Below are 27,943 nucleotides of genomic sequence, written 5' to 3' on the forward strand. Positions count from 1 at the left end.
TTATCAATTTGATAAGTGCCCGATATGTTCTCTCGTCTTATAGATCTTTGTCAAATTTGAACATTTTTTTAAAAATTAGTATTGTTTTCAAGAATTTGAATTCTTGTTTTAATAGTTTACCTTAAAATTTCTTTCTATCAATTTTTTTTTGTCTAGTGCATTTGTAAATGTAAATAAGTATAAGAATATAACTTCTTTACTTCCCTTTTTACTTCCCTCTTAATTGCAAAAACCAAACTGTCTTAAAATAGAATCAAACGAAAAACTCGATGAAACAGAAAAAATGCAGTCCAACTCTGTTTAAAGAAATTTGGAACCAAATTGAACTGTTTTTAACTACTACATATATTTATTCTTATATTTATATATTTTTTAAAAAAAGAGTAAAACTGAACTTTAAAAACACCAAAACCTTATTTGATATCAAACCAGATAGCATAAATACAGTTAAGTTCGATTTAGCCATCAAATTTAAACCGGATCAAACTGTATCCACCCCATGTTCAAAATTTTAATTTATTGTTTATTAATAAATAGTTTCATACTAATTAACTTATCTGATCCTATTTTCAAACTGATGTAATTGTATTGGTAAGGTAAGCATTCAAAACCAAAAGAATCGCCAAACTTTGATCAATGGATCTAAGGATAGTTTGGATAAAGTCAGATACAAAACTTAGGGTTCAAAACATACATTACCCTCTTATTTATTTATTTAAAGATAATTGCAAAGATAACAATAAAATATAAAGTAATAACATATATAACACAATCTAAAAGAATTTATAAATAAATCAAAATTTGAATTTGAAAATACAGCATTTGATCGACCATGTTATTAAAAAGTTTGAAAAGTTAGGAAGTTACCAAAACAATCACAAATAAAATTTAATATATTTATAATTCTTTGAAAAAGGTTATACAACTAATTACAGCTCTAAAATTGATACCCATTGCACTCCTTTTCTTTTATTTTTTATAAGAGCAATATCACATACCTATGAAGTTCTTGCTCAAAGTGTTCAATTTATTTGCATCAAGTTTTACAATGTTTTCAAGGTCTTGATTTTACAAAAATGTCGGTAAAATGGTGATAATTATAAAAACAAAAAATTCTACATCAAACTTTGTTAACTTATATTTAAATATAATTCACTTTGTTGATATACATCTCTTGCACCAAGCCTTACTTTGTTTTTAATTAAATTAACATGTTTATAATTTTATATTACATTTACATTAGTGACATTATTTTTTAAATATCAGTTCATCGCTCAAGATAATATCGAATCTATAGAAAAACGTAAAATATGAGGGATATTGAATACCATACCATGGTTTGCGTATTCTAACCCTTCCAAATCAACAAATGGAAAGAGAAACCATTTACCAAAAATCACTCAACTGTTAACTTATATTCTTGTTGAATAATCTCCCTAGAATTAGTCATTTTAAGTTCTAATTTAACGTCTCTTCAATGATCGTCAAATCCCTTTTCCCACTATTATTATATGCCTCTCTTTCTAAAGTATTTCCCCCAACTTTTCATTCCTTTTGACTTCCCTTTATTTCTATAACTCCCCTCCTTTCAACTCTCTAAAATTTTTCTTTCCGGATCAAACAAACAAATACAATTTTTATATTTAAGAGGGAACTGGAGGAAAAGAATTGTGATGGAGAAAATCAGAGTAAAGAGGAAGCACCTGTGGGTGTTTGGTGTGTTTATTTTAGAAGCTTGAAAAGTTCATTATGGTTGTTTCGTACGCGAACTGAGCTGCAACAAGGTCGAACATTGCAGATCCAACAGATTTGAATACACTAATTTCATCCTCATTTCTCCTTCCAACAATCTGCCCTTTGATCAAATCCACCAACCCCAGAATATCACTCTTCTCAATAACCCCTCTCTCCAAAGCTCCCAACAACTCCCCTGCCTCCTCCAAAGCTTCTTCACAATCCACAAAAACCCTCCCTCTCTTTATCGCCATATCATCACACTCCCTCATTGAAGGCTTGAACGACCCGACCAAATTTAAGTACGCCCCACACTTCAACTTATCACCTGTTATTTATATGTTCTAACCATCAGTATCAATTCAGATCTCACGATTTAATGGTGATATGGATGATATTAAAACATGGTCCAAACTCAAATTCATACACTTTATTCTCTTTTAAAGATGACACCGTCCATCAAATTAACTTTAAAATCACTTTTGTCGTGTTTTTCATACTCGTGTGATACAGTATTAACAATAATGCCAAATTTTATGACACTCAAGTCCACATGCAATGAAGGTGTTATACTTGGATGCTAAACAAAATATAACCTAATCCAAAGTCCCACCGCATATCGGAACTATATATATAATTGAAATTACCTTTGACCAGAGGAACCTCCGAGTTTGTTGCACAGCTCACAATATCCGCCACCGAGATCGCATCATCCAGATTTGCACTACTCTCGAAGCAGACACCATCCAAACCTGCGTTTTCCCGCATCTCATCAGCTAGTCTTTTAGCTCTTTCTTCAGTTCTGTTCCAAATAATCACTTTCTTAACGCTCGGTCTTACTGCCAAATGAGCTTTGATCAAATGGGGTCCCAAGGCACCCGCGCCCACCATAACCATGACCCTACTGTCTGGTCTGGCTAAATATTTTGCAGCTAAACCAGAGATACAAGAAGTTCTGTAAAGAGTCAAGGCAGTACCGTCCATGGAGCCCAGAGTTTGGCCAGTGGTGGAGCTAAAGAGCGAGTAACTTGCATGAATTGCAGGTAAGTTAATGGCGGAATTTTGGGGGAAATGGGTTACAAGCTTGACGCCTATGTAGGGAAGAGAAGGAGAAGAAGACCAAGAGGGCATGAGGAGGAGAGAGGAATGGGGTTGAACGACGTGGCTTTGACGCATTGGGCTGGAAATTGTGGGGAAGACGATCGGCAGAGATGATTGGAAGTGTTCGATTAGATTTTGGTGTTGAAGAATGGAGTCCAAAGCTTCTTTGGTGATAACCATGGGAGTTCTGACTGTAATCTTCTTTGTGAGATTTGATTTGGTGTCGTCTTTTAGGTTGTTGGATGTGGAAGCCATAGATTTGATGATCAGTTCTGGTTTTTTGATGAATTGGAGAAGACGAGAATCAGCTGTAGGTGGAAAAGGATGGGAAGTGGAGCGGGGGGAATAAAAGGAGTCTTCGGATGGGAAGTGGAGCGGGGGGAATAAAAGGAGTCTTCGGGGTAGGAGGTGGAGAAATTTAACATTCGTTTCCGTTTCTTTTCCTGAAAAAAAAAAAGGGGAAATTGCTGAGCTCAATTTTATTGATTCATCTTATGTAATAGTACTTCAATATACAGTTTTCTTATTTTCAGGAGTTTGGTTGGGGGCTTGCTGACTCCTACTCTTGGAAAATACGTTAATTTCATCTATTTTAGGGGTCGAATAAGACTATAATAACTACCTAGTTATAATAAATACTATTTTAAAATCTACAGTTTGTTGATACTTTAACTATTTGCTATTGTAAACTATTATTGACTATTTTTTTCTCAAACTAAAATAATCTACCTCACAAACACATATTATTATAATCCAAAGACTAAAATAATAGACTTCACAACTTTACTCTTTATTCTACATTTCTATGAAGTCTATTTGTTAACATTTTAGTTTGAAAATTATGCCAATAGATAGCATACTTCTATTTGTAAATGTTTATGGTTTGTTATTCATTCTCATGTTTCAAAAGACGTCGTTAAATTTAGAACATGGAAATTAGATTTGAAAATCAAAATGTTTGCGAAAACTATAATAGAAAAAAAAAGCACAGATTCAAAAAATGAAAACTAAAATGTTATTGTTATCAAAGGAACTTTTGATTACCTTGCATCCTGCCGACGAGTTGGAAACGCTTGCACAAAGATGGTACACAAACACGAAGACTGGCCTTTGGGGGGTCCCTGTGGTAAGAAAGATGGAGTTCAAGAAGTCGATCACTGTTTACTAATTTTTTTTTGCTTTTTTTTTTTCAAACATATTCGCAAAAGTAAAATTGAATGCTAAATAAATAAACCCTGGATCTTTTACTACTAAAGAAGTAGAAACGGCTCAAAAGGTTAATTTTATACAATGAAAGGAAAAAAAAAAGCCTGGAGAACTCTTGCAGTCCTGGTAAGCTTTGCATCTAGAGCATAAAAACTTCAACACTACATTTGCCTCTCATCATACCATACGTTTCATGAGTAAAATCACATCCTAAACTCCACAGCTAGTTACGTATAGGCCTTTACATTCTAAGGAACCACGCCTGTAATTGCTACATATCCAACAAGGTTTGTTATTGGATGAACAGAATGCAATTTTCCTAGTAGAATTTGCACAGAGCCAACATTCTAAGGAACCACGCCTAAAAGTGTTGCCAAGTATCCGACAAGGTTCAGTATTGGATGAGCAATTGGTTGCCTCTTCACTTGATCTACCTCGTGTGTCTGGGAAAGTTCAATACCAGTGCTTCCAAAGGATAATAATTTCTTTATGGTTGTTGGTTTCTAAGAGATTGCATTTGTCATCCTGTCCTGACTTTTCAAGTGGACAAATCTTTTACTGAGTTTTCCACAGCCATCCACCAGTCATCGTCTTCGAAGTCTAGTTTTCCAAGGACCTGGAAAAAATGGTCATCGAGTCAATAAAATGGATGATCCATGCCAGTCAATACTATAAGCTTTTTGATTCTGAGGTTCCTTCTAGTCTACGAAAGAATAGGCCTTCAAACAGTAAGATAAAGTAATTAGCTATGATCTAACATAAATGGCAGCTAATATTTGATTTAGATCAAGATGAGCAATAATAAAGAAGAAGTATCTTTCAAATGATAAGCTCTTATTTGTAATATTCGTCCGCATGGCAAAGAGATGGATCATGTAGAACCAATGCAAAGAAAAGTGCACAAGTAGGTGAAGTAAATAGTGTCTTCAGGGATCAACCATGTTCCGTTTGTTTTCAACATCGTCTGCCACTCTCATCACTTCAAGCCACCAGGAATCCTTGACGCTGCTATCTGTAATGTTCTTATCACTGAAAAGCAAAAGACAATTTTCATCGTTGCTTGGAAATTGATAGTCAATGCAATCATCGGTTGACACCATGTCATTTGATATCTGTCCTGAATCCGTGGAAACCCATGGACTAGGAATGGCATCAATTGGGATGGGACGCAGAGGAGATCGATAACCTGTAGGATGGTAAGTTCAATTAAACAATGACTGCAAATCAATATTTTTCACAGAGAGAGAGAGAGAGAATTGCGGCTTATTCAAGCACCTCTACAATCTGGATCGTGACACTTCTGATAATAGGCAGCGCTCCTAAGGTCGACAACATACATCACTGAACGATGAAAACAAGACAGTCATTGCTTTGCTTATAAACAAATTGAGACAATTGTCAGTTGGTTTAAAGAGAAAGTGTATCACATTATGGTTTGAAGAATTAGATGATAACTGAGAAAACTTCAAGCTACACGTGCTCAAATATAACGCACACAAGTACTTCGGTCTATTTTTAGAAACACAAATTTAGGAGAAAAAGCAGTTCTCAATTTGTAGGTACCATGATTGCTTTTGTGTTCTCGACCAATTCGTTCACAGTATCTATTTCGGGACATACTGTAGACTATTAGTCCATATTCTGAGAACCAGTACCAGCAGCGTATTTTTCCTGGGAAGGCAGCAGCTAAGTTAATGACTAGCAACTAAACTATAGAAGAGAAAGCCATAAATCTCTAAAGACGTGAAATCAGGAATTGACGAAAGTAAATATTCTAAATGCAAGAAGAAAAAAAACCATCATCTCCCTTAAAGTAAAAGTGGAGATACTATAGTACAAAGAATTAAAATTTATCAAATACATTTGATTTTTTAAACACGAAGGACAAAACTTGCCTGTCTCATGGTAAATACAGGCAATTACCTGCTACACTTCCAGTGGAGGCAACTGATTGAACAAACTTATCCACATCTGGAAATGGAGATTTTCCCATGCAAGAAGTTGCTGAAATATCTCTCATGGAACCAGTCAACACTGCTTCTTGGGTGAAACTGACATTGCGTCCAAAATTACATTTCTCCTGTAGCAGAAACTCAAAGGTAAACAGATCTTGAATAATTAAGATCAAATATATATTAAGGTAACACTTGGATTTATAGGAAAATTAAAATTGAAGTTTATATTACACATGCTATGAACTGTTCAGACTCAAACTGATACTCAGCTTGAACTTACCTCCGTCTCAAATTGCAATGTCTTTATGCAGTCTAAATCCATTTTGCAAACCAGAAGCTTCTCACATTCAGCATCAACGTTGCAGATCAAGGATGCCATGAACATGTCTTCCTCACACTACGGAATATGTGAATAATAGGATCCTTCTCAGAATAATGTATCTTCTACAAATACTGCCTTAAGAAATCAAGTAACGAAACAATTTCTTCAATATTGGAATTTTTTGTGCAAAAATTTGTAAATAATGATGACAACGAGGAGCCTTGAACTTCCTCTTTGCTAAAGGAAACGAGAATCATATTTTTTATCTGAATTTGTCTCGCAAAAGCAATTTCCAAATACAAGTAAAATTACCTAGCAACCCATGCATGACCTCCGAACAAATGAAAATGGCAATTGCAGCCAAACTCAATGAGTCAAAAGAACCTAAGTCAATTTCTCTGAGAAAGATCGCTCTCAAACTTCTCAAGAGCCTCTGTCTCCTACAAGAAACTGCTATAACAAAAAACCAACCCTTATATTCCCCTCACAGGTTTAGAACTTTAATACCTCGATGCTTCCCTGCCTCCTCTTCTCGCTCTACAAAACTGAACAACAAACGGTTGGGATGGCCACCTTTTATATAGATGATTGTTTTCTTTTTTCTGGTTAATGAAAATTTTGAAGGAACAAGGTGTTAAAAAGAAAACAGCACCTGTTTTTGCTTCAATGAGTCAAACTAACAACAAAGGTGCATTTAGATTGTCTTAAATCCAAATAAAAGTGACTGTGAAAAAGTCAACGAGATTTCACTTTGTAATTTCAGAATTCTAGGATTGCCAATCTTTATGCAACTCTAACTTTGCTCTTATTGTTTGTTCCTAAGTTATTTGGTTTGTCAACTATCTTGTTACACTAAGTTTGACTGTGCGTGTTCATGTTAGATTTACTTAAACTTTTACTAGGATTGCATGCAATTAGGTTTCATCAACCTTCTTGTGGAACACTCTGGAGCTTGTTGCATTAGCTCCACTTGGCCACCTGCCAAGCCTAGAAGTGTGGACTATCAGGGTCCATTTGTGCCCACGTCACTTCTCCATAGCTTTGTTCAGGGGTGTGGTTCACAGTGTAGCAGCGATTCCCGAACATTGTCCTCGATTGAGCATTCGATATCACTATCAACCTGGATTACCTCCACTCTAGTGGTACTCCTCCACCTTTTGCTCCTATACTACCAACTCCTCCGACAAATTGATGGACTAATCCAAATCCCTATCTTCCAAGGCCAGAGTTTGTTCTTCCACAATGACTTTTAACCGGTGCACCTCCCCTCGGAGCACGTGTATTTCGCTCCGTAATGGCTCAATGGCTAGCCTTATCAAGTCTTGTATGCCATGAGCCTCTTTGTGCTCAAACTTTTTCCTCTGTGGGCTCCATAGCCCTTCTCATAGATGGCAACTTTTAGCTAGGAGATCATTGCTTCTAAGATCTCGGCCGCATGACGTTCATAGGATCCACCGTCGGTGAGGTAGCCCTCCATTTGCATTGCTTCGACGGCAAAATGCCTGTGGACCATCACTGTATCGAAATTACGTGCGTCTTTTTCAATTCAAGCAATCCTCGACATAGTTCGCTCAAATTTGTCAACCATTGTTTTCTTGGGAGTAAAATGGGTACTCAATGAAGTGGAAAGAAAAAATGGGCTCTGACACCACTTGTCACAAGCGATGCAACGAAGTGGCGTGCATGTAGCATTGGTGTACGGCGGGTGCGCTGTGGTGCGAAAGCGTGTGCGTCGTTCAAGTGCACTTATCACTCAATGCCCATTTTGTGCAAGGATGCCTTGACCAGCCCTAAACAACACTACAAGTTGGCTACTCACGCCAAAAGTGATCCCTAAAATAAATATACCCACATAGATAAACCGGCCCAGGAAAAATATGAATAAAGAATATATTGAGGAAGGGGGCCCACTAGAGGAAATGTTTAAGGATTGATGAGGGCATGTTTTTTGGTAGAGAAAAGGCTGTTGTGGAGGCTGCAGGAAGACACCAGCATATCAAATTGCTGGAATCGTTTATTTGTTATTTTGTTTCTTCATTCCTTTTGTTGCCTATCTTCTTATGTTTGTTAAACTTTTATTGTGAACTTTCCCCCTATTACATAAATAAAGTTTCCACAGAGTGCTGCCTCTGTCTCTTGCATTGTGTTGGGTTTTTATGAGTGCAGGGAAGGGGCCTTAACAAAGTGGTATCAGAGCCACAAACATCCTGGAGAAGACACGAACTATGGCTCAGAAGGAGCGGGAGGATAGATTCACATGAATGAAAAGGAAATCAGAGAGTTGAAGGAAATGATGCTCAGTCTACTTAAAAGCATGGAGAATCTAGCGGAGGAAGTTAAGGAAGGCAGTCGTGCGAAACTTAGGGAGGAATCGTGTGCCTCCAATGGGTCCGGACTGAAAGGGAAAGAAAAAATAGGAGAGACAGAAATGACACCGGGCTTCACCGTAGGGTCTTCGGAAAGGAGTAAGTACAAGAAACTAGAGATACCTGTATTTAATGGAGAAAACCCAGAAACTTGGATCTACCGAGCCGAACATTATTTTGACATCAATGAGTTGGCTGATGAGGAGAAAGTGAAGGTAGTCGTAGTCAGTTTTGGGCCGGACGAGGTGAACTGGTTTCATTGGAGTAATAATCGGAAGAAGGTGAAGTCGTGGGAGGACCTCAAAAGAGGATGTTCGAACATTTCAAGACACCAGGAGAGGGAAGTTTAGGAGCACGTCTCATACGGATTAAACAGGACGACGGGTACGATGATTATTTGAAGAAGTTTTTGGAGTATTCGGCACCGTTACCGGAAATCGCAGAGAGTGTTCTTATCGACGCATTCATCACCGGGTTAGAAACCAACTTGCAGGCAGAAGTTAAAAGCCATCATCCGATGACGTTGGAAGAGTGTATGCGGGAAGCCCAAATGGTGAGTGATCGAGACCTGGCCATTAAGTTAGCCCTAAATGATTGGAGAGGTAGTGGGCAGGTGTGGTGGGGGCCCAAGCCCAGAAGGGAAAACAGGTGACAACAAATTTAGAAAATAAAGATGGGAAACGGCCCGATTTCGCGATGAAGCAAGTTGCGATACCCGATAAAGGGAAATTTCGTGAAAAGAGAACCACCGGTGAAACGACTATCAGATAGCGAGTTCCGAGCAAGGCTGGACAAGGGGTTGTGTTTCCGGTGTAACAACAAATACTCGTCGGGACACCAATGCAAGGGTAAAACAAATCGGGAGTTGATGCTTTTCATCACGAATGAAGAAGAACTGGGAAATGAGGAGGAGAAGGAAGATGATGGAGCCGAAGGTGTGGAGCTGGGATCTCTAGAAATCGAAGGCGGGTCCAAAATATCACTTCGAACCATTCTGGGGTTCACTTCGAAGGGAACGATGAAATTGTGAGGCACGGTTTGGGGCAGAGAGGTAATTATTCTCATCGACAGTGGGGCAACACACAATTTCATCCATAGAGGGGTAGTGGAGGAGTTAGCTTTGCCACTTGAAAGAAAGAATAAATTTAGAGTGACTATCGACAATGGAACAGCGTTGGAAGGAAATGGGATCTGCAAAAAGGTTGAGGTCAAGTTACCTAAATTAACAATAGTGGCAGATTTCTTAGTGATTGAATTGAGAAGCATTGACTTGGTCCTGGGAATGCAATGGCTGAGGATTTATGGGAATCCATTGGCCGTCTATGACCATGGTGTTCATGGCCGGAACGTCGCAAGTCATATTAAAAGGTGACCCGTCACTGACAAAGGCGGAATGCTCTCTGAAAACGATCTTTAAAACATGGGAAGAAGAGGATCAGGGATTTTTAATAGAATTTCAAAAAATCGAAATTGAAGTAGACTCTGGAGTGGAAAGTGAAAAAGAAGAGGAAGGGGAAGAATCCAAACTGCCCATGATCAAAAATTTGTTGAAAAGAAACAGAGCCATATTTGAGATGCCCAAGGGGTTACCTCCGAAGAGAGCAGTGGACCATCGAATAATGATTCTAGAAGGACAAAACCCAATCAACATACGGCCCTACAAATATGGGTATATACAAAAAGGGGAGATAGAAAGGTTGCTATCGAAAATGCTTCAAGCGGGTATTATTAGACCCAGTCAAAGCCCATATTCCAGTCCAGTGTTGTTGGTAAAAAAACGAGACGGAGGATGGCGCTTCTGTGTTGATTATCGCAAATTGAATCAAGTCACTATCGCCAATAGGTTCCCTATTCCCGTCATCGAAGAACTTCTGGATGAGTTGCACGGGGCTGAGGTTTTTTCAAAACTAGACTTACGTCCAGTTACCATCAAATTCGGATGAAGGAAGAAGACATTGAGAAAACGGCATTTCGCACCAACGAGGGACACTGAATTTTTGGTGATGCCATTCGGTTTGACCAACGCACCGGCAACCTTCCAATCCCTAATGAACCAGATTTTTCGGCCGTTCTTGCGGAGATTTGTACTAGTGTTTTTCGACGACATACTGATTTATAGTAAGGACATTACGGAACATGAGAAGCATCTGGGAGTAGTTTTTAACGTGATGAAGGACAATCGGTTATTTGCCAACGAAAAGAAGTGCGTGATCGGGCATTCAAGAGTTAATTATTTGGGCCATTGGATATCAAAAAAAGGGGTAGAAGCCGATGGTGAGAAGGTGAAAACAATGGTGAACTGGCCTCAACCAACTAACGTCTCAGAGCTGAGAGGGTTCCTTGGATTGACGGGATACTATCGGAGGTTCGTCAAGAATTACGGAAACATTGCGGCGCCACTAAGCAAATTACTACAGAAAATGGGTTCCAATGGAGTGACGATGCCATGGCAGCCTTCGAATCATTAAAACGGGCGATGATATCAGTACCGGTGTTGGCACTCTTGGACTTTTCCTTACCGTTCACCATTGAAACCGATGCTTTAGGGACAGGTTTGGGAGCTGTTCTATCTCAAAACAACAGGCCGATTGCCTACTTTAGTCAGAAATTATCTCCCCGAGCCCAAGCAAAATCCATTTATGAAAGGGAATTGATGGCAGTGGTGATGGCTATACAGAAGTGGCGCCATTACGTTTTGGGCAGAAAATTTACGATTCTTTCAGATCAGAAGGCCTTGAAATTCCTAGTGGAACAAAGGGAGGTTCAACCACAATTCCAGAGATGGTTAACGAAACTGCTGGGATATGATTTCGAAATCTTGTATCAACCCGGATTACAAAATAAAGCTGTTGACGCCTTATCCTGAGTGAAGCTGCCACCCGAACTAAACTCTTTAAGTTTCCACGGGCTGTTGGATATTGAAACAATGACAGCGGAAGTAGAAAAGGATGAGGAGCTGCAAGGCATAATTAACATCTTAAAGGAAAACCCAGAAGGAAAAGCAAACTACCAATGGGAATCGGGTAATTTACTCTACAAAGGAAGATTAGTTCTGTCAAAAAACTCCACTCTTATTCCATCACTGCTTCACACTTTCCATGACTCGGTGTTAGGGGGTCATTCGGGGTTTCTCAGAACTTATAAGAGGATGAACGGAGAGATACACTGGATGGGCATGAAAAATGACGTTAAGAAGTATGTAGAACAATGTGAAATCTGTCAAAGGAATAAAACGAAAGCACTAGCTCCGGCGGGACTACTGCAGCCATTACCATTACCCAATTTGATCCTTGAAGACTGGACTATGGACTTCATTGAGGGTTTACCTAAGGCTGGAGGATATGACAGTATCATGGTTGTAGTGGATCGATTGAAGATGGCCCATTTCATCACCTTGAAACACCCCTTTACGGCGAAACAAGTGGCAGAAAAATTCGTAGAGGAGATCATTAGTAAACATGGAATACCGAATTCAATCATAACTGATCGAGACAAGATTTTTTTAAGTCATTTTTGGAAAGAACTATTTACAGCCATGGGGACGTCGTTAAAAAGAAGTACGGCCTTCCACCCGCAAACCGACGGGCAAACGGAAAGGATAAATCGTTGCCTCGAAACCTACCTACGTTGTTTTTGTAACGAACAGCCCACAAAATGGCATAAGTGTATCCCTTGGGCAGAGTTGTGGTATAACACCACTTTCCATGCATCGGTGAAGACAATGCCATTTCAAGTAGTGTATGGCCGACCACCACCACCGCTGGTGCGCTACAAAGACAGGAAATCTAATAACAACAGTGTCGAACAGCTGCTGAAGGAAAGGGATTTAGTGATCAGCGCCTTGAAGGAGAATCTATTGATTGCGCAAAATAGAATGAAAAAACAGGCAGATTTACATCGTCGAGAACTGAAATTCCGGGTAGATGACGTTTATCTGAAGTTGCGCCCCTATAGACAGCGGTCATTAACACGGAAACGTTGTGAAAAATTAGCCCCAAAGTTCTACGGGCCGTACCGTATCATTGAGGAAATTGGAGAAGTAGCTTACCGTCTAAATCTTCCTCCGAGGCCATAATCCACAATGTATTCCACGTATCGCAACTTAAATTGAAGCTGGGGAATCGCACCAAGTGCAGCATTTACCACCAACGCTGACGGAAGAATTTGAACTACAAGTCGAACCGAAAGCAGTTTTGGGGGTTCGTTGAAATACAGAATTTGGAGCCAACGAATGGCTAATAAAGTGGAAGGGGCTACCTAACAGTGAAGCGACGTGGGAGTCTGTTTATGCGATGAACCAACAATACCCTTCTTTTCACCTTGAGGACAAGATGAATTTCGAGCCCACCAGTATTGTAAGGCCCCCTATCATACATACTTACAAGCATAGGGGAAGAAAACCAAATACCCACATAGATAACCCGGTCTAGGAAAAAAATGAATAAAGAATATATTAAGGAAGGAGGCCCCACTGGAGGAAATGGAGATATTTAAGGAATGTTTAGGGATTGATGAGGGCATGTTTTTTGGTAGAGAAAAGGTTGTTGTGGAGGCTGCAGGGAGACACCAGCATCTCGAATTGCTGGAATCGTTTATTTGTTATTTTGTTTCTTCATTCTTTTTGTTGCCTATCTTCTTGTGTTTGTTAAACTTTCATTGTGAACTTTCTCCCTATTACATAAATAAATTTTCCACAGAGTGCTCCCTCTGTTTCTTGCATTGTGTTGGGTTTTTCTGAGTGCAGGGAAGGGGCCTTAACACTTCTCTTGTTAGAGTGTTATGAAAAGCACAATACAAGGAGCACTATACAAGACCTTTCTCTCAAGAAAGATTATACAAGGAGAGTTCACTCACTACAACTCTAATTCGTGAACGAATGTGTTTCCATTGACAATCCTAAAGGTCCACTTTATATAGTGACGAAGGGAAGTAATTGTAGGCTAAGAAATAGGAAAGAGTCGCATAGTGGGTAGTTAGAGTTTCCCACAAAGAGCTCTCGGCCACTCCATCCCACTACCCATTCTTTTCTCCTGTTCTTTAGGCACTTCGAATCGAAAGTAGCCTTTTTCCACAATCTCCCCCACATTAAACCACCATTCAAAACTCCCTAGGTCTGTTGGATTAATGCCACGTGTCAGCTCTCTTAACTGTTTCAAATGGTGACACGTGTCTTTGTGGGACCTAGTTCATTCGGCTCTTGAGTGGTGTAACATCGAGCCTCCAATGCCCTTTGAGCTTGTGGCACAATCATCATCCACCAGCCCAATCAGAGTACTGCCCATGATACTGCTTGTGCGTGTGCGCTCCTCCCTCAGTGTGCATATGTGCGCGCACACCTTGGGCGCCCACATAATGTGGGCGTGCTCCATCTGTGGTGCATGTTCTTTGCACGAGCACCTGTCCAGCCAACTGCTCTGTAAAAATCCCAAAAACTAATGAGCACCATGAGAGGTCAATTGATGGCAAGGCGCCACAAGGAGAGAAGACTGACATTGACGGATGTTGACTGCTTGGAGATTGAGGCAATGGACTTGGAGTAGACCAAGTCAAGACATGCCACGACCCCACCTAATGGCGAATTGTAGGCAAGACAAGCAGCAAGTGCCTTGGCCTTGAGGGAGGTCAAACATGATACAGACCCACATCAGAGAGTACAAGGCGCAAAATGGGTAGGCAGCACCAACAGGGCTGCACTAACCTACATTCATGTCGCAGACATAGAGTAATCGGCTGGACAAGCGCAAGCCTGTTTGGGAGGCCCCACATAGAACACGCACCACGGATGGTGCGCACAAAGGGCACATGCCACATTCAGCGAACGCACGCACAAATAGCACACAATGCCATAGGTGGTATTGATTGAGCTGGCGGATCACGGTTGGGTCACAAGCCCAAAGGGCAATGGAGGTTCAATTCTACACCACTCAAGAGCCCAATGGAGCAGGTCCCACAAGGACATAGGTTACCATCTAAAATGGTCAAGAAAGGTGACATATGGCATCAATCCAATGGACATAGGGAGTTTTGAAAGGTGGTTTAACGTGGGGGAGATTCTTAGGGAAGAAGGGCCACGTCCCAATGAAGTGCCCAAAGAAAAGGAGAAAAGAATGGGTCGTGAGATGAAGAATTTATTCTAAAATCTAAATTGATTTAGGGGTTTAGGGGTTTGCCTAACTCCTTAGATGAGAATTATTATTCACAATTCCTTTGGGTTTCACAAATTGGTACACCAAAAGCTTCACAATATCTTTCTTTTTTGCTCAATTCCATGTTGAAACCAAAATTTGGTAACGAGGAGATCATGAAAATTCCAAAAGGGAAAGGATGGGTATCTGAAAAAGACAACTTCCTGTCAGAAGTAACATTTGGGACTGACTGCCTATGCATTCATCCTTTGTTATACAATTTAATATCACCCAGAAAATATTATAGATATGAAGAACTTAAAATTTGATGTTCTAGTAAAAAGAAGTGTACCATTTTTGTATAAGCATGTCTCCCCGAAGGTAGGAGGACAGAAGTCTTCCCTGCCTTTGATGACAAAGCTAAACGAAAGCAACGATTTCTTGAATAAACTGCATTGTCCACAAACAGATGGCTGGGAGATTCAGTGGAGCTTGAATCTTTTTTTATAAACAGTTCCTCGTATTTCCCTTCCACTTTTGCACAACAAATCCGTGAACATATCTGATAGTATACCCACCAATCAAAATAGAACATAATCTTGTATTAATAGACAGTATAGTTATAGGTATTCGATCAAAATTTTCTAAAATAATGAAGATTCAGAACTAAAATTATTGGACATTCACTCAGATGAATGGCCTACTTAGCTAATAGCCTAAAATCTAAGAAGTAAGAAGCAATTAGAAATTGTGATGTAAACATATGAGCATTGTGCATTCAGAAGTTCAAAAACAAATGCATCTTTAACAAAACCACTACGTACCAGCGGGGGGGGGGGGGGGGGGGGGGGGGGGGGGGGAGTTTGGGGGTAGAAACTGATGACAATAATCATGAACAAATACGATCTCCGTTTGATGGAACAAAGTAAGAGTTCAACTGTTAATCAATGAAGCTATAAATTTAATGGTCCTATGTTTGTTCAGTGGAGTACCTCACCAACAAATGCTCCAGCATGTGAATTATCCTTAAAAGCAACTTTTGGTATGCGGATTATCAGGTGGCGAGAGAACTTCTCTAGACATAAAAATGGAATAGGAAGAATTATCAACAAAATTACTGGCAACGTAGGCATCTAGGAACCTATAAAAGAAAGAAAAAATGCAAGATGCCAGAGCTAGACTATATGTGAAAGCCCTCATCATTCTCAATCTCTGAAAGGAAGTTGCATTAAAGCCTAAATCAAACTGATGGTGAATATACCTTCGTTTGAGGAATCAAGCTCTAGTACCCAGTCAAAGCTTCCTTGAATTGAATACTTCTCATTTAAGGCTTGCAGAACAACTGATATCAAGGAATCAACCATTTCGTCTCCATTTTTTCCCATATTGATTCTTTTACTGTACTCCAAATCAAAATAAAGGTGGCATGGAGCACCCTGAACATGTGAAATAGAAGAGTGAGAAATGCAGCAGAAGAAAAGGGGCACATGATTCTTATAGATGGAAGCCACATGATTACATTTACTCAACTTGTTCAGCTCACCTCTTGAATCACTTCATAATGGTGTCGACATTTCGCATCCATACTTTTATACCTGAAATTAATTAAGATGATGTAGTTAGAACAAGATTAAGATAATGTAGTTAGAACAAGATTAAGATAATGTAGTTAGAACAAGATTAAGATAATGTAGTTAGAACAAGATTATAAGCATTTCCTAAGTTGACGATTCTATTGAATTAAATTTTTCCTCAATTTGATGGTACCTATGCCAGAACTCACTGTAAGATGAAACTAGAAATCTCCTTTGTCCATTAAAGTGATCTTGATAACTAAAAATATGAACATCAATGTGCTCTCTCGCAAACTTAATTGCTTCTTCTTGTCTGGGAAATGTAGCCCACACTTGCTTGCTATTCAGAGAAAATACCAGAAATGTCAAATAGTTTCATAGAGAAGTGGAATAATGGTGAAACAAACAGGAAAAATGGGAGAGGTTGGGAGAATCCCATACATACCTTAACTTGAATCTACTTTGCTCAGAAAGATCGACGCGGATTTCACGCAATAATCTCCACAAACTAGATGGCCTCTTTGGAGGGACGCCTCTGGGCGAACCATAAAATATGATTGGAGAGAACTTAGAACGAGAACCTTTATCTTTACTTGTCAAACCAATCTGAATAAACATAGTTTTGTAAGCAACGCCAAAAAAAATATGTATATGTATATATCCACTTGTTTCAGCCTCACCATTCGCTCAATTAATACTGAACTTCATTAGATAATTGAAATACTTGGATAAGCATTATAAAGAATAAAAATCAGACAAACTCGCCTTCAGAAAACAATGACTTACTTTCTCCACAGTATCTTGAACGCTTGATGCATTTTCCTCCCTTTCTTCAACCGGTCCAGAAACTGGAGTCTCAGAGTTTACTGAACACTCGGGCTTCATCTTACTTTTTCTTTTCTTTTCTCGTCTCACAGCAGATTCTGAACAGAAAGATGATGGATAAACGCACATTATCAGAAGCAAAACATACAGAAACAAAGAACATCTATGCTGATCACCGTGCCATTACAGAAATTTGACCTAAAACATACATTGCTCTTCTATCGTAATTCCAGGTTTCGAAGTCTACTAGTTTTAGTGCAATGATTATCATTTCATAGCCGGTGAAATTCGATTGTATCTATATATGAGATTTGCAGTAGATTGTTTCACGGAATACGCTAGGCTGCCAGAAAGAAGAGATTCGAATCAGAATAAGAGAAATGGTACTTACGAGGAGGAGAAACGCCGCACTTGAAGCATTCAAACAATCGATCGACGTCGTCCTTCACGGTTGATGCCATCTTGGGCGGTCGGAACTTAGAAGAGACTGAGATCGTTTTCGTATTTCGCCGTTGTCCTTCTCTCTTGTTTTGAAAAATAAGAGTATTATATTTGTCTTCGGAGTGAGAGGCGGTAGCACTAAAACGAATCGAGCTTTTTGTATTTTTCTTCCCGCCGAAACCATTTTTCGCTCCTACCTTCCGCAAACGGTCAACCTTTGACGCAGTCCTCCTAATTACCCTCGTTAGCCGGAGTTTTTACTCTCGTAGGCTACAAAATTTAGAATTTTTTTAAAAGAATAAAATTATTTTAATAAATAATGACAAAATTAGTGAATAAGAAAAAAATTCAACTATGAAAGCGTGGATCTAGTTTATGATTTCCATCCACATGGTGTCAAAGAAAAAGAACAAACTAACAGCAGAAAATTGACCTAAGAAGTAAGAGAGAACATTCGTTGACATCTTTAAACCTTATTTGATACACGTTAAAGGAATGAGTTGTACACAATGTGCGTGGAAATCGGTAACTATAATATGTGTACTAATAACTATGTTTTTGTTCGTCATTTATTTGGGATTGTTTTCAACCATAAAAAGGAAGGAAAAGGGTGCAAACACACACAAGAAAAAAAAAAGAGAATTTAAGATTAAAGTGGTAATTTTATGCGGTGATAATATAATCAAAGAGCCATTTTTCATTTATTTTTTAAAAAGTACAAAAATTTTATTTGGGCCTTTTTGTTTTAGACCATTGATACACATTTTCCTTATTCTTTTAGTAATATGTTTATTTGGAAACGTAAACGTAAGAAATAGTCTAACTAACTTGACTAAGGAACCAGATATTTGAATTACATCCATGGCTTTTGAATAAAAAATAATATAAGTAATTATTGTTGTGAGTGAAAATTAGCTATAGGGTCAAATTAGCTGAATGGAGAATAGCCTAAGAGCGGTTAGGGTCGACTAGATTGAGAAAGATTGACCCAACAGAGTTTGGTTGGCAACACAAGTCCAACCTCTTGGGTCGGCTTAAGGGCTACAACTCCGTTACAACTATTGGCTTGGGATCCACATGTTCATCACTATAGTTACTTGTAATTTAACTGAATCTCAATAATTAGGTGAAATGTTGGCAAATGCAGTATTTGACTTACTTTCGTTTTTAAGATTTGACAAAGAGAAGGTAAAAAATTAAGTAAAGATAGATAGTCTATCTTTAAAAATCAAAAACAAAAAATGAAAATGGCAAGCAAACATGACTTTTAAGTGTTGGTAACTTTCCGTACCAACTTTTAAAGTCAGAGTTGGAGTGTATGGCTTGACACCGGTAAGTGGAGTATTCTTTTTGCCTTGGAGGATGAGTTAGGTTCTCACTTCCACCAATTTACAATTGATCACTTTTTCTTGGCATCAACTAACTATTGTGTCTTGTATAAAAAGGTTTTAAATTTTGGAAGATCACGTCATAGATAAGCATATTATTAGTTAACTTTTCTATGTTTATATCCAAATTAGTAAGTTGAACTGGATTAATATATTTACCCTTTTGTAGCTAAATACAGTAATTGATGGATTTTGTTTCTGTTTTCAAGACAATATAGCCGATGAAACAGATAACTTTATTGGTATTCATATACTTCACTTTTTCTGTTATGGTACAAAATACGGATTATTTTTATGAAGGGTTTGAAATAATTTAATTGGTCTTTGTTGAGAATTCCATGTCGCAAACATAACAAATCTCATAATATCTAGAAGGAACATGGATCTTTACTTTTTATCATTGTCATTTGGTTTTGAGATCAAATCTCATGTTATATAAACTAATAAGAGAATGATCTGGTTAATCAATAGATTTTTTTTTTAAGGTAGAAAATTTATATCAAATTTCTCGAAGCCAACTTCTAGTTAAACGGTTTTCAAGGGATCATATCCAAAAGTGTTCTCAGTGGTTCAAAATCTTTGAAGTATTCATACATGATTGTTTCATTCAGACTGTGCCTCTGCTGAAACATCAAATCTTGATTCCGAATCGTCAAACAAATGGAATATTCGAGCCAAAAACCAGCCTGCTTTTGTTTGTCAAAAGTTAACATTTTTAGAAGATTTTAGTTCCCTGTTCTTCATTATGAAGCTTACCATGCATAAACTTGTCAGTGTTAGCTTTATGCTTTTCTGTTTTAACATTATCTGTAGGATCTAGGAAATTTATGTTTGACTAAATGCATCTCTCACTCTCATTTTAAATCATTCTGTTGTTCATCAAACAAATAGAGGAAGGGATGAAGAATTTTTATTGGCTCAGACCCATTAAAATGTAATGAACATATATATGCTAGTTAAAATCATCTATATAATTTATTCAAAATTATTAAAAAAAAATTCTTCTTGTCCTTATTTTCTTTTTCATATAGATGAGACAAATTTTGGTAAAATATTTCAAATAAAAAATTCTATCCTAAACTCAACCACCAGTTTATATTATTTTATAGGAAAAAAACAGACAATAACTAATACACTAACTACTAAGAAACAAAACAAGTTCATAAAGTGAATCCCACAAAATTACTTTTGTTACATTTTCAATTGAATTATTGACAAGCACATCAGCAGAGTGTAACCACATCAATTTTCCATCATCAAACTTCCACTTTCTCCTTTTTTATTAGAAGGTCATTTTGTGCTATAGTATTGTTTATAATTTCAAAGGGCCAAGTCTCTTGGGGGCAGTTTTGTTTTATACATGTCATAGATTCTCTTCTTTTGTCATTTTGGTACGTGTCCGTTGGCCCTCTCGATTCCTGTTCTATTTAATCACTTCATTGTGTTCTTAGCCATTTCAATCTGTAGCCACGATTTTAATCTTGTTTGTTTACCTCAAATCTCCCTTTGTTTTAGGCCATTTGAAGCCAAAGTTTTGAACTCCAAAGAGCTTTAATTTGTATTAACAAATAAAGAGAACATGGCTGCAAATGATGTTCCGTGCTGTGAGCCAAGGTTCTGGATGTATCTTTTGATATGCGTAGGGTTGGTTGCTTTTGCTGGTCTTATGTCGGGGCTTACGCTCGGACTTATGTCGCTTAGCTTGGTTGATCTTGAGGTTCTTGCCACATCTGGCAGGCCTGACGACCAAAAAAATGCCGGTAAGTTTCAGGCACTTGCTGCTCTCCTCTTGTTGAGCAATTGATTCATGTTATGCTTTCATTCATGAACTCGTATTTTGATTGTATTTGTTGGAGAAACAAACCTCACAAAATTTAAATAGAAACTAAGTTAAAATTGAAGACTTTGACCTCGTTTGATAGCATTTGATAGTTTCTGGGCCTCCAGCTTCAAATGAGTGGAGTAGACATTACAACACGTTCCATGTTTGGGGTTCTGATTATAATTTATAATGTTGGTGTTCCCAACTATAATGCGCTACAATTAACCATAATAATTGTATTTCAAAACAATGGAACTCAAATGATAAAAGTTGTGTATTATAAACTTAATTATATTTTGAAAAACCAAATGATATTATCAAAAAAGTAAAAGCGCTTCTAACTTAGTTCTCTGTTCACATTTCACATTGCTTGTAGCTAAAATTCTGCCCATAGTAAAGAACCAGCATTTGCTTCTTTGCACACTGCTCATAAGCAATGCTATGGCAATGGAGGTACTTCTCTTCATTCTATAATCTTAATCAAACTCTTTAATTTTTTTAACAAAAAAAAAAAAAAAAAAAAACTTCATAGAACTTCTTTTGAAAATATTTTTAATTGTGTTTTTTCCTTTCCTTCCAATAATATAAGGCCCTGCCTATCTTCATTGATGCACTTCTCCCAGCTTGGGGTGCAATTGTGATATCAGTCACTCTCATACTAACTTTTGGAGAGGTAGATTTTCAAAAACAAATGAACTTCCTTCTTCATGTTATGTGGTACTTTTGATTGAATAATAATAATAATGCTTCTTTTCTCCGTAGATTATTCCTCAAGCTATATGTTCAAGGTATGGGCTGAGTGTTGGCGCTAAGCTGTCCGTCGTTGTTCGGGTGCTTCTCTTAGTCCTCTTTCCTTTGTCTTACCCCATCAGTAAGGTAATAATCATGTTATGAATTTAATTTGCTTAACAATCTGGCAATGAGAAATGTTTTGGAATATTAATTGTGTTTTATGTCATAATATTCCAACATGCTCCCACTTGAGATTTCACATACTTCTGTTTACAGCGCTTGTGTGGGTTTTATTTGGACGATATCATGCATTTCAGAAGGATGAACAAATTAGAAGTGTGTGTTGGTTTACTTTTTGTAGTGTTTAATTTTGAAAAAGAAAAAAAATTTAGATGCATCTTAGGGTAGGATACACCCATCTCGTATATCCTTTAATTTATCTCTCCACTGCATGAAATTAAAATTAACTAAACAAAAAAGCGTGATAAAAATATGTGGAGCATATGAGATAGCTATCAATGACAATCATTAAATAGTTTTGAAAAACTCTTGATGTTTATTTTAAACAAATCAAAGGAAAGAAAATATAAGGTGGCATTTGCCTAGAGAACAGACGATTATAATTGATACGTGAATGACAGTTATTAGATTGGCTTCTGGGCAAAGGGCATTTTGCACTTCTAAGAAGGGCAGAGCTCAAGACATTTGTGGATATGCATGGAAACAAGGTTGGTTCAAGATGCTTACATTCCAATAGTTTTTTTAAGAAAAGAAAACAAATAACTTAATTTAAATACCATTCTGTTTTGTGTTTCCTTCTGTTTTAAGTTGGTTTAATTTTAGTCAATATATTTTGCTTTTTAAAAACCTTTTTTTTGTCCATTAGTATTTTTATTATAAAATTTGAAAACATATTCACATTTTATATTTCATTACATTTAACCAATTTTCGTAAAAATAAATTAACTTTAATGGAGACCAAATTTAAAACTTATTAAAAGTACAAGGACTAAAATTAGGCAACCAAAAGTTTAATGATAAAATTGAAAAATTTTCAAAATATAGAATCAAAATGATATTTTAACTCCGAAAAAAGGTTTGAATACTAAAAGCTAAGTGATATTGTTTTGATGTAAATTTTAATGTGTCTGAGGAAACAAGACCATATGATTGATAATTTCTATCTCAGGCAGGGAAAGGTGGAGAATTGACTCAAGAAGAAACTGCCATAATCACTGGAGCTTTGGACATGACACTCAAAACTGCCAGAGATGCTATGACTCCATTAACCAAATTGTTCTCACTTGATATAAATTCCAAACTTAACGAGTATGCTTCAAATCTAACCTTAATTTTGGTTAGTTTAACTTTATGAATTTAATTTTTAACTTGTTTATTTGACTTCTTTGTTAATCTAAGGAAAACCATGGAGCTGATTTTAAGAAAAGGACATAGTCGAGTGCCAATATACTCGGGACATCCAACTAATATCATTGGTATTATTTTGGTATGTTTGAAGTGTTAAATTGTAAGGCCTAATTAAAGAAACAATACTTTATGTTGGTTATATTAAAAGTTGAGTCTCTAAAATTTTGATATTGGTATCTATTTGGTTTTTGATATAACATGTTTTGTACCCAAACTTTCAATTTATCTTTTAAAAGATAATCACAGTTTTACAAGAGATGAAATTGAAAGTTTAGACAAACATGTTATAGATAATAGATCAATTAATTTTAATAATTTTAGATCATGTTAAAGATCTACGACACAAATAGTTGAAAAGTTCAAAGACTATCTTTTAAAAATACACAAACTACAAAGAAGTAAATTTGTAATTTAAATGTTTATATTCTATATATGTATTTTGAGTCTCCTAAAAGCTTCCTTCGATGGTTTTTAAAAACTACTAATTCAAAGTGGGTACATCACCTTCCTACTTGGAGGATATAATGGCATATCTCTATGTCATTGTTGATATGTTATTTTAATATAATTTGTAGTAGAGTCGTATAGTAAGATATATTTATATCATAAAATTTAAATCGTTAAACAAAACGACTTCCATTATTTCCACGATAGTATGATATTATACAGTTTAGATATAAACTTTCGTGATTTTGCTTTTAAAACTACTCTAAAACCTCACACCAATCGAGATATCTAATTGTCCACGTTAATATACCCATGACCATCGCCTTCCCAAATCAACAAGAGCTTTTATTTGAACTTAACAATTCTTTACATATATATTGATATAGTTTCCTAAAGATACTGATCATTTTGCTGCAGGTTAAAAATCTGATCAAATTTAATCCAGAGGAGGAAACTCCCATCAGAAATCTCACCATCAGAAAAGTTCCAAGGTAAAATTGTTGGATGCATGCCTTAGCCTTTATGGCCTCTTAGATTCCTAGCTTGATCTTTCTAAAGATTTTATTTTATAATTTAGTAAGAAGAATACGCATGAAGGCATCTTGATCTGTATTCATCTTTTAGTACTCCACTCCAAACACATATTATAATAAATTCAAATTTAGAGTTTCCCTCGTAACAAAATTGCAAAAGAGAAAAGAAAAAACAAGTGCAAGGATGCATGCAAGTATTTCCATTTGTCTTTTCAATTCAACAAAAAATTTCAAATGTGATGCAGGGTACGTGAGAACTTACCTTTGTATGACATTTTGAATCAGTTTCAACAAGGACATAGTCATATGGCTGTTGTCATAAAGAGTCATAATGAAACCAAAGAGCCTGCAGGTTTAATGTTTACATATCTTCATGATTTGGTAGCCAGAATCATCAAAAGAAAAACTAACCTCCTGTCTCTGCAGATTCTAACAAACTAGAACTCGAAACCGCGACACCGGTAACCGAGATGGAGTTGGGGCATATTAAGCTGCAAATAAGGAATATTTGCTCTAATGGTTGTAGTGATACTGATGGAAAATCAACGCCAGATTTTGATGAAGATGTTATTGGTATCATAACATTAGAGGATGTCATGGAAGAACTTTTACAGGTTCGTTTTATTTTTCTGATAATCAAAAGATGTTTGATTTTCAATGCAAATGAAACTCAAATTCTTTGTCTAAAGGCAAATATTCAATTATATCATTTTGGAACATACAGAAACTATAAGATTTGTAATACTTTAACTAAACCACACAACTTAGGCAACCGTCAGATTACTATTTGATCATTGATTTTTAGTTTTTTAAAATTAAGCTTCTAAACACAGCTCTTCATAACATATCTTCATAACATATGAGTTTCTTTGATTTTTCTTCTAACTTTGTAGTAATGTTTTGGAAATCTATGACAAGTTATGAAAACTGATAAAAAAGCTAACAAAAACAAAGTTTTTGTTATTTGTTGTTCATCTTTCCAAAGGAAGAGAGATTCTGTAAATGTTTTTACCTAATTACATGTGGGTAAAAAAACAACACGATTTTCAAAAAACAAAGACCCAATGTTTTCTGATGAGGCCTAAGATTACCAAAACTAGGAACCATACTTATTCTTTTTTTTCTTTTTTTTTTTTGTTGTTCATGTTTCTGAAGGAAGAGATATTGGATGAAACTGATGAATATGTTGCTGTCCACAACAAGTAACTCCCGAGTTCTTTTCTTTCTCAGTTTTGTTTTTTAAACCGCGACAGAACTTGTTTCTGCCTATCCTCTTTCGAGAAGCAAGCTCGCTCCAGTTGTCTAGACAAATAGAACTTGTTTGAAATGACTTTTTAAGTGCTCAATTTTTTTAAGCTTTTAAAAAGTCATTTTGAATAGGTTTGTGGTTTGTGAACGAGGCTAACACGTTTATGTGTGTAAAAATACAGGCTGAAAGTGAACATGAAAGTAAGGAGATCAACATCGGAATCACCAGGAGGACCTCATCTGCAATGGATATCACCAGTGGCATCCCCATTATCTTCATACCATCATTCTCCACTTTCTTCTTCATACAATCATTCACCAATTCTTCATTCTCCAATTCCTCCACATATTCACTCCCCATTTAATCCACCATCCCTCTCTTCTTCCCCTAGAAATTACTTTCACTCTTCTCCAACTCCATGCTCTGTTCCTTCTCTTTCTGCTTCACCTTCTTCTCATAAGGTTTTTTTTTTCTCTTTCCATACATACATGCATACATATATATTGATACTCTGATATACATGCATACATATAAACGTATACTCAGATAAAAGAGTTTGATATGGCATTTGAAAGATGAAATATAAATTGCATAGGGGATTAAACAAAAATACTTGATTAAATTACATATTTAGTCGGTTCAGAGAAAGTTAGAATTTAGTCTATGTGATTTTAAAAGTTAGAATTTAGTTCCAACAGCAATTGTAAGAACTATTTTTATCACGCCACATATAATAAATTCTAATTATAAATTATAAAAACTAAATTCAAATATTTTTCAAATACCAAATTTGTAATTTAACCAAAATACTTCTTGTCTTACAATATTTAAGGAAAGGAACTTCTTAATCTATTTAATTCATTTTGTTATAATTTACTAATTTAGTCTCGACACTTTCGGAATTTTAACAAATTAGTTCCTATAATTTACTAATTTGTCTCGACATTTCATTCTTTGTTTTTGTTTCGAAAATTAAGTCTCTTTCATCCCCATGTTATAGGAAGTTGTGCATTTTTCTTAAATGCGATTGTTGAATCTTTAGTCAAATTTCTAGAACAAAAGCAAGTTTTTGATAACTACTTTTTGTAGTCTTCAAATTTTGGCTTGGTCTTTTTAAACCATTGGTAGAATATAGATAATAAAGAAAGAGAATCGAAAGTGGAAGTAGTGTGTACATACTCAATTTTCAAGAAAAAAAAAACAAAATAGTTACCAAACGAGACATTTTACTTAGTCATGTATTTTATTATTGCTTATTACCTTGAAATTTATTGTAGTAATACAAGTAGATTCTAATGTTGTAACTTAATTATGTATATTTTTTGCTTTCTTTCTAGATCTCAAGGAAATCCTATGAGAAGCTGAAAAATTAGCCAGATGGATCATAGAGTGATTTTATTATTTGGTGCAATGTATGCATATGATATGTAATTGAAAAGCATTATACATCAGTGTGCATATTTCTCATGATATATCAAAGATACTTGTGTTTAGGGATGACCTTATGAAACTCCCTTGTTTCTTAATTGGGTTTAAATGGCTAGGAAAGCAAGTGGCTAGAATTGAAATGAACTTCTATATATACAAAATGATAATAATATATTGATTGTTACACAAGTTAATACCAATTATAGTTCCAGTATTGAAATTAATAATTATAGAATGTATCTCTAAAGTAAAGTAATAGATGGAATCTAAATTTTGAAATAAGTAATAAATAATTAGAATTAAGACTAAATTGATATTTTAAATTTCTATAATAAAAATTGTGAGGAAAAGGGAACACAAACCATGTAAAGATCTGGCCGTGGTTGCAGAGTCGTGGTGGCGGTTAGTGGAGAACAGAGATCGGGTTAAAATCCTATTTTACTTTGTATTCCTATTTTACTTTCTATTTTAGAGTTTGTTCAATTTTAGTTTTAAATTTTTAATAATCAATCTCATTACTTACTATAAAAACTTGTAGAGATTGTTATTGACAATTTCCTCTTAAACAAAGAAATTACATATACATAAATACGAAACAAATTAAATTATATTTCATATTCTCATTTCAACAAGTTAGAACCAAATAAGCAATCATTTATAAAATTGTAAATAATGTAGCGTAGGAAAAAAGGAGAATGACATTGAAAAATTATATTGGTTCACCTCAAACTCGAAACTACATCCAATTTTTTGCAACAACATGTTCTATTATAATGGTGATTGAAAGAACCCCTCAAACACGCTTACAAACCTCCCTACCCCAAATAGCTTAACGAAAGCCATTTGAACAATCTAAATACCACAATTTGGTATCTTAGAACAAAATAAAAGGAACTTTCAACAAAATAAGAAAAAATACACTATGTATTTTTACTTTGAATATGCTCATTGTGACTCACTAAAATGTTGAAGAAAAGGGAGAAAAAAATTTCGGAGAGCTCTCGGCCCCTTTTTGAATAACAAACTTAAGGTCCACTTTTCATTTTTCAACAACAAGATATCAACCTCAAGACACAATACTCTATATGTTTCCTTCAAAATTGAGTTTCTTTATAGAGATTTCCAAAGCCCAAATTTCTTCTTTGGAAGTATTTGCTTCTTTGTTAACCAATCAAAAAACCATATTGCTTAACCTCCACAGCTACCAATTAAAAAGTTGGCTTATGGGTTAAGTAAAAAGTGAATTGGGTTGGACGAAAATTTCGGC

At 36.2% G+C, this 27,943-nt stretch overlaps 3 protein-coding genes across 5 annotated transcripts; 1 reads left to right on the forward strand and 2 right to left on the reverse strand.

Annotated features, from left to right (window-relative positions):
• Positions 1–1,318: 1,318 nt before the first annotated feature.
• On the reverse strand, positions 1,319–4,367 carry LOC103484130 (protein SAR DEFICIENT 4). The gene is made up of 4 exons (XM_008441082.3): positions 4,225–4,367; positions 3,880–3,956; positions 2,382–3,278; positions 1,319–2,062 (listed from the first exon to the last, which is right to left on the reverse strand). Exons 2-4 carry the CDS (start codon positions 3,884–3,886, stop codon positions 1,728–1,730), a joined length of 1,239 nt encoding a protein of 412 aa, XP_008439304.1. The 5' UTR covers positions 3,887–3,956; positions 4,225–4,367; the 3' UTR covers positions 1,319–1,727.
• LOC103484132 (uncharacterized) lies at positions 4,054–17,789 on the reverse strand. The gene is made up of 14 exons (XM_008441086.3): positions 17,600–17,789; positions 17,170–17,306; positions 16,829–16,989; positions 16,577–16,723; positions 16,353–16,404; positions 16,071–16,245; positions 15,802–15,884; positions 15,162–15,371; positions 6,277–6,393; positions 5,965–6,121; positions 5,605–5,712; positions 5,317–5,382; positions 4,980–5,227; positions 4,054–4,657 (listed from the first exon to the last, which is right to left on the reverse strand). The coding sequence occupies exons 1-14, from the start codon at positions 17,667–17,669 to the stop codon at positions 4,580–4,582; spliced, it is 1,809 nt and encodes a 602-aa protein (XP_008439308.1). The 5' UTR covers positions 17,670–17,789; the 3' UTR covers positions 4,054–4,579.
• A 2,642-nt stretch (positions 17,790–20,431) lies between these two features.
• LOC103484133 (DUF21 domain-containing protein At5g52790) lies at positions 20,432–26,876 on the forward strand. 3 transcript variants are annotated; one of them, XM_008441087.3, is made up of 13 exons: positions 20,434–20,797; positions 21,236–21,312; positions 21,449–21,532; positions 21,622–21,735; positions 22,233–22,319; positions 22,781–22,920; positions 23,011–23,098; positions 23,884–23,957; positions 24,245–24,351; positions 24,426–24,613; positions 25,155–25,201; positions 25,430–25,709; positions 26,586–26,876. In XM_008441087.3, exons 1-13 carry the CDS (start codon positions 20,617–20,619, stop codon positions 26,619–26,621), a joined length of 1,503 nt encoding a protein of 500 aa, XP_008439309.1. In that variant the 5' UTR covers positions 20,434–20,616; the 3' UTR covers positions 26,622–26,876. The 3 variants fall into 3 exon arrangements, with proteins under 3 accessions (XP_008439310.1, XP_008439309.1, XP_050941744.1); XM_008441088.3 differs by lacking the exons at positions 25,155–25,201; positions 26,586–26,876 and having other exon boundaries at positions 20,432–20,797; positions 25,430–25,703; XM_051085787.1 differs by lacking the exons at positions 24,245–24,351; positions 25,155–25,201; positions 25,430–25,709; positions 26,586–26,876 and having other exon boundaries at positions 24,426–24,564.
• Positions 26,877–27,943: the final 1,067 nt, after the last annotated feature.

This window comes from Cucumis melo, chromosome 6, assembly GCF_025177605.1.
Source record: "Cucumis melo cultivar AY chromosome 6, USDA_Cmelo_AY_1.0, whole genome shotgun sequence".
Taxonomy (NCBI): domain Eukaryota; kingdom Viridiplantae; phylum Streptophyta; class Magnoliopsida; order Cucurbitales; family Cucurbitaceae; genus Cucumis; species Cucumis melo.

Bases quoted from the DNA above. Each gene is read 5' to 3' on its own strand.
- LOC103484130 (XM_008441082.3), bottom strand. The intron at 2,063-2,381 runs GTAATTTCAATT...TATAAATAACAG, and splicing joins GGAGGTTCCTCTGGTCAAAG to GTGATAAGTTGAAGTGTGGG.
- LOC103484132 (XM_008441086.3), bottom strand. From the start codon at position 17,669: ATGGCATCAACCGTGAAGGACGACGTCGATCGATTGTTTGAATGCTTC. The intron at 16,246-16,352 runs GTGAGCTGAACA...TCACATGTTCAG, and splicing joins ATTATGAAGTGATTCAAGAG to GGTGCTCCATGCCACCTTTA. The intron at 6,122-6,276 runs GTAAGTTCAAGC...TTTCTGCTACAG, and splicing joins CATTGCAATTTGAGACGGAG to GAGAAATGTAATTTTGGACG.
- LOC103484133 (XM_008441087.3), top strand. From the start codon at position 20,617: ATGGCTGCAAATGATGTTCCGTGCTGTGAGCCAAGGTTCTGGATGTAT. The intron at 20,798-21,235 runs GTAAGTTTCAGG...CATTGCTTGTAG, and splicing joins TGACGACCAAAAAAATGCCG to CTAAAATTCTGCCCATAGTA. The intron at 22,320-22,780 runs GTTGGTTCAAGA...TTTCTATCTCAG, and splicing joins TGGATATGCATGGAAACAAG to GCAGGGAAAGGTGGAGAATT.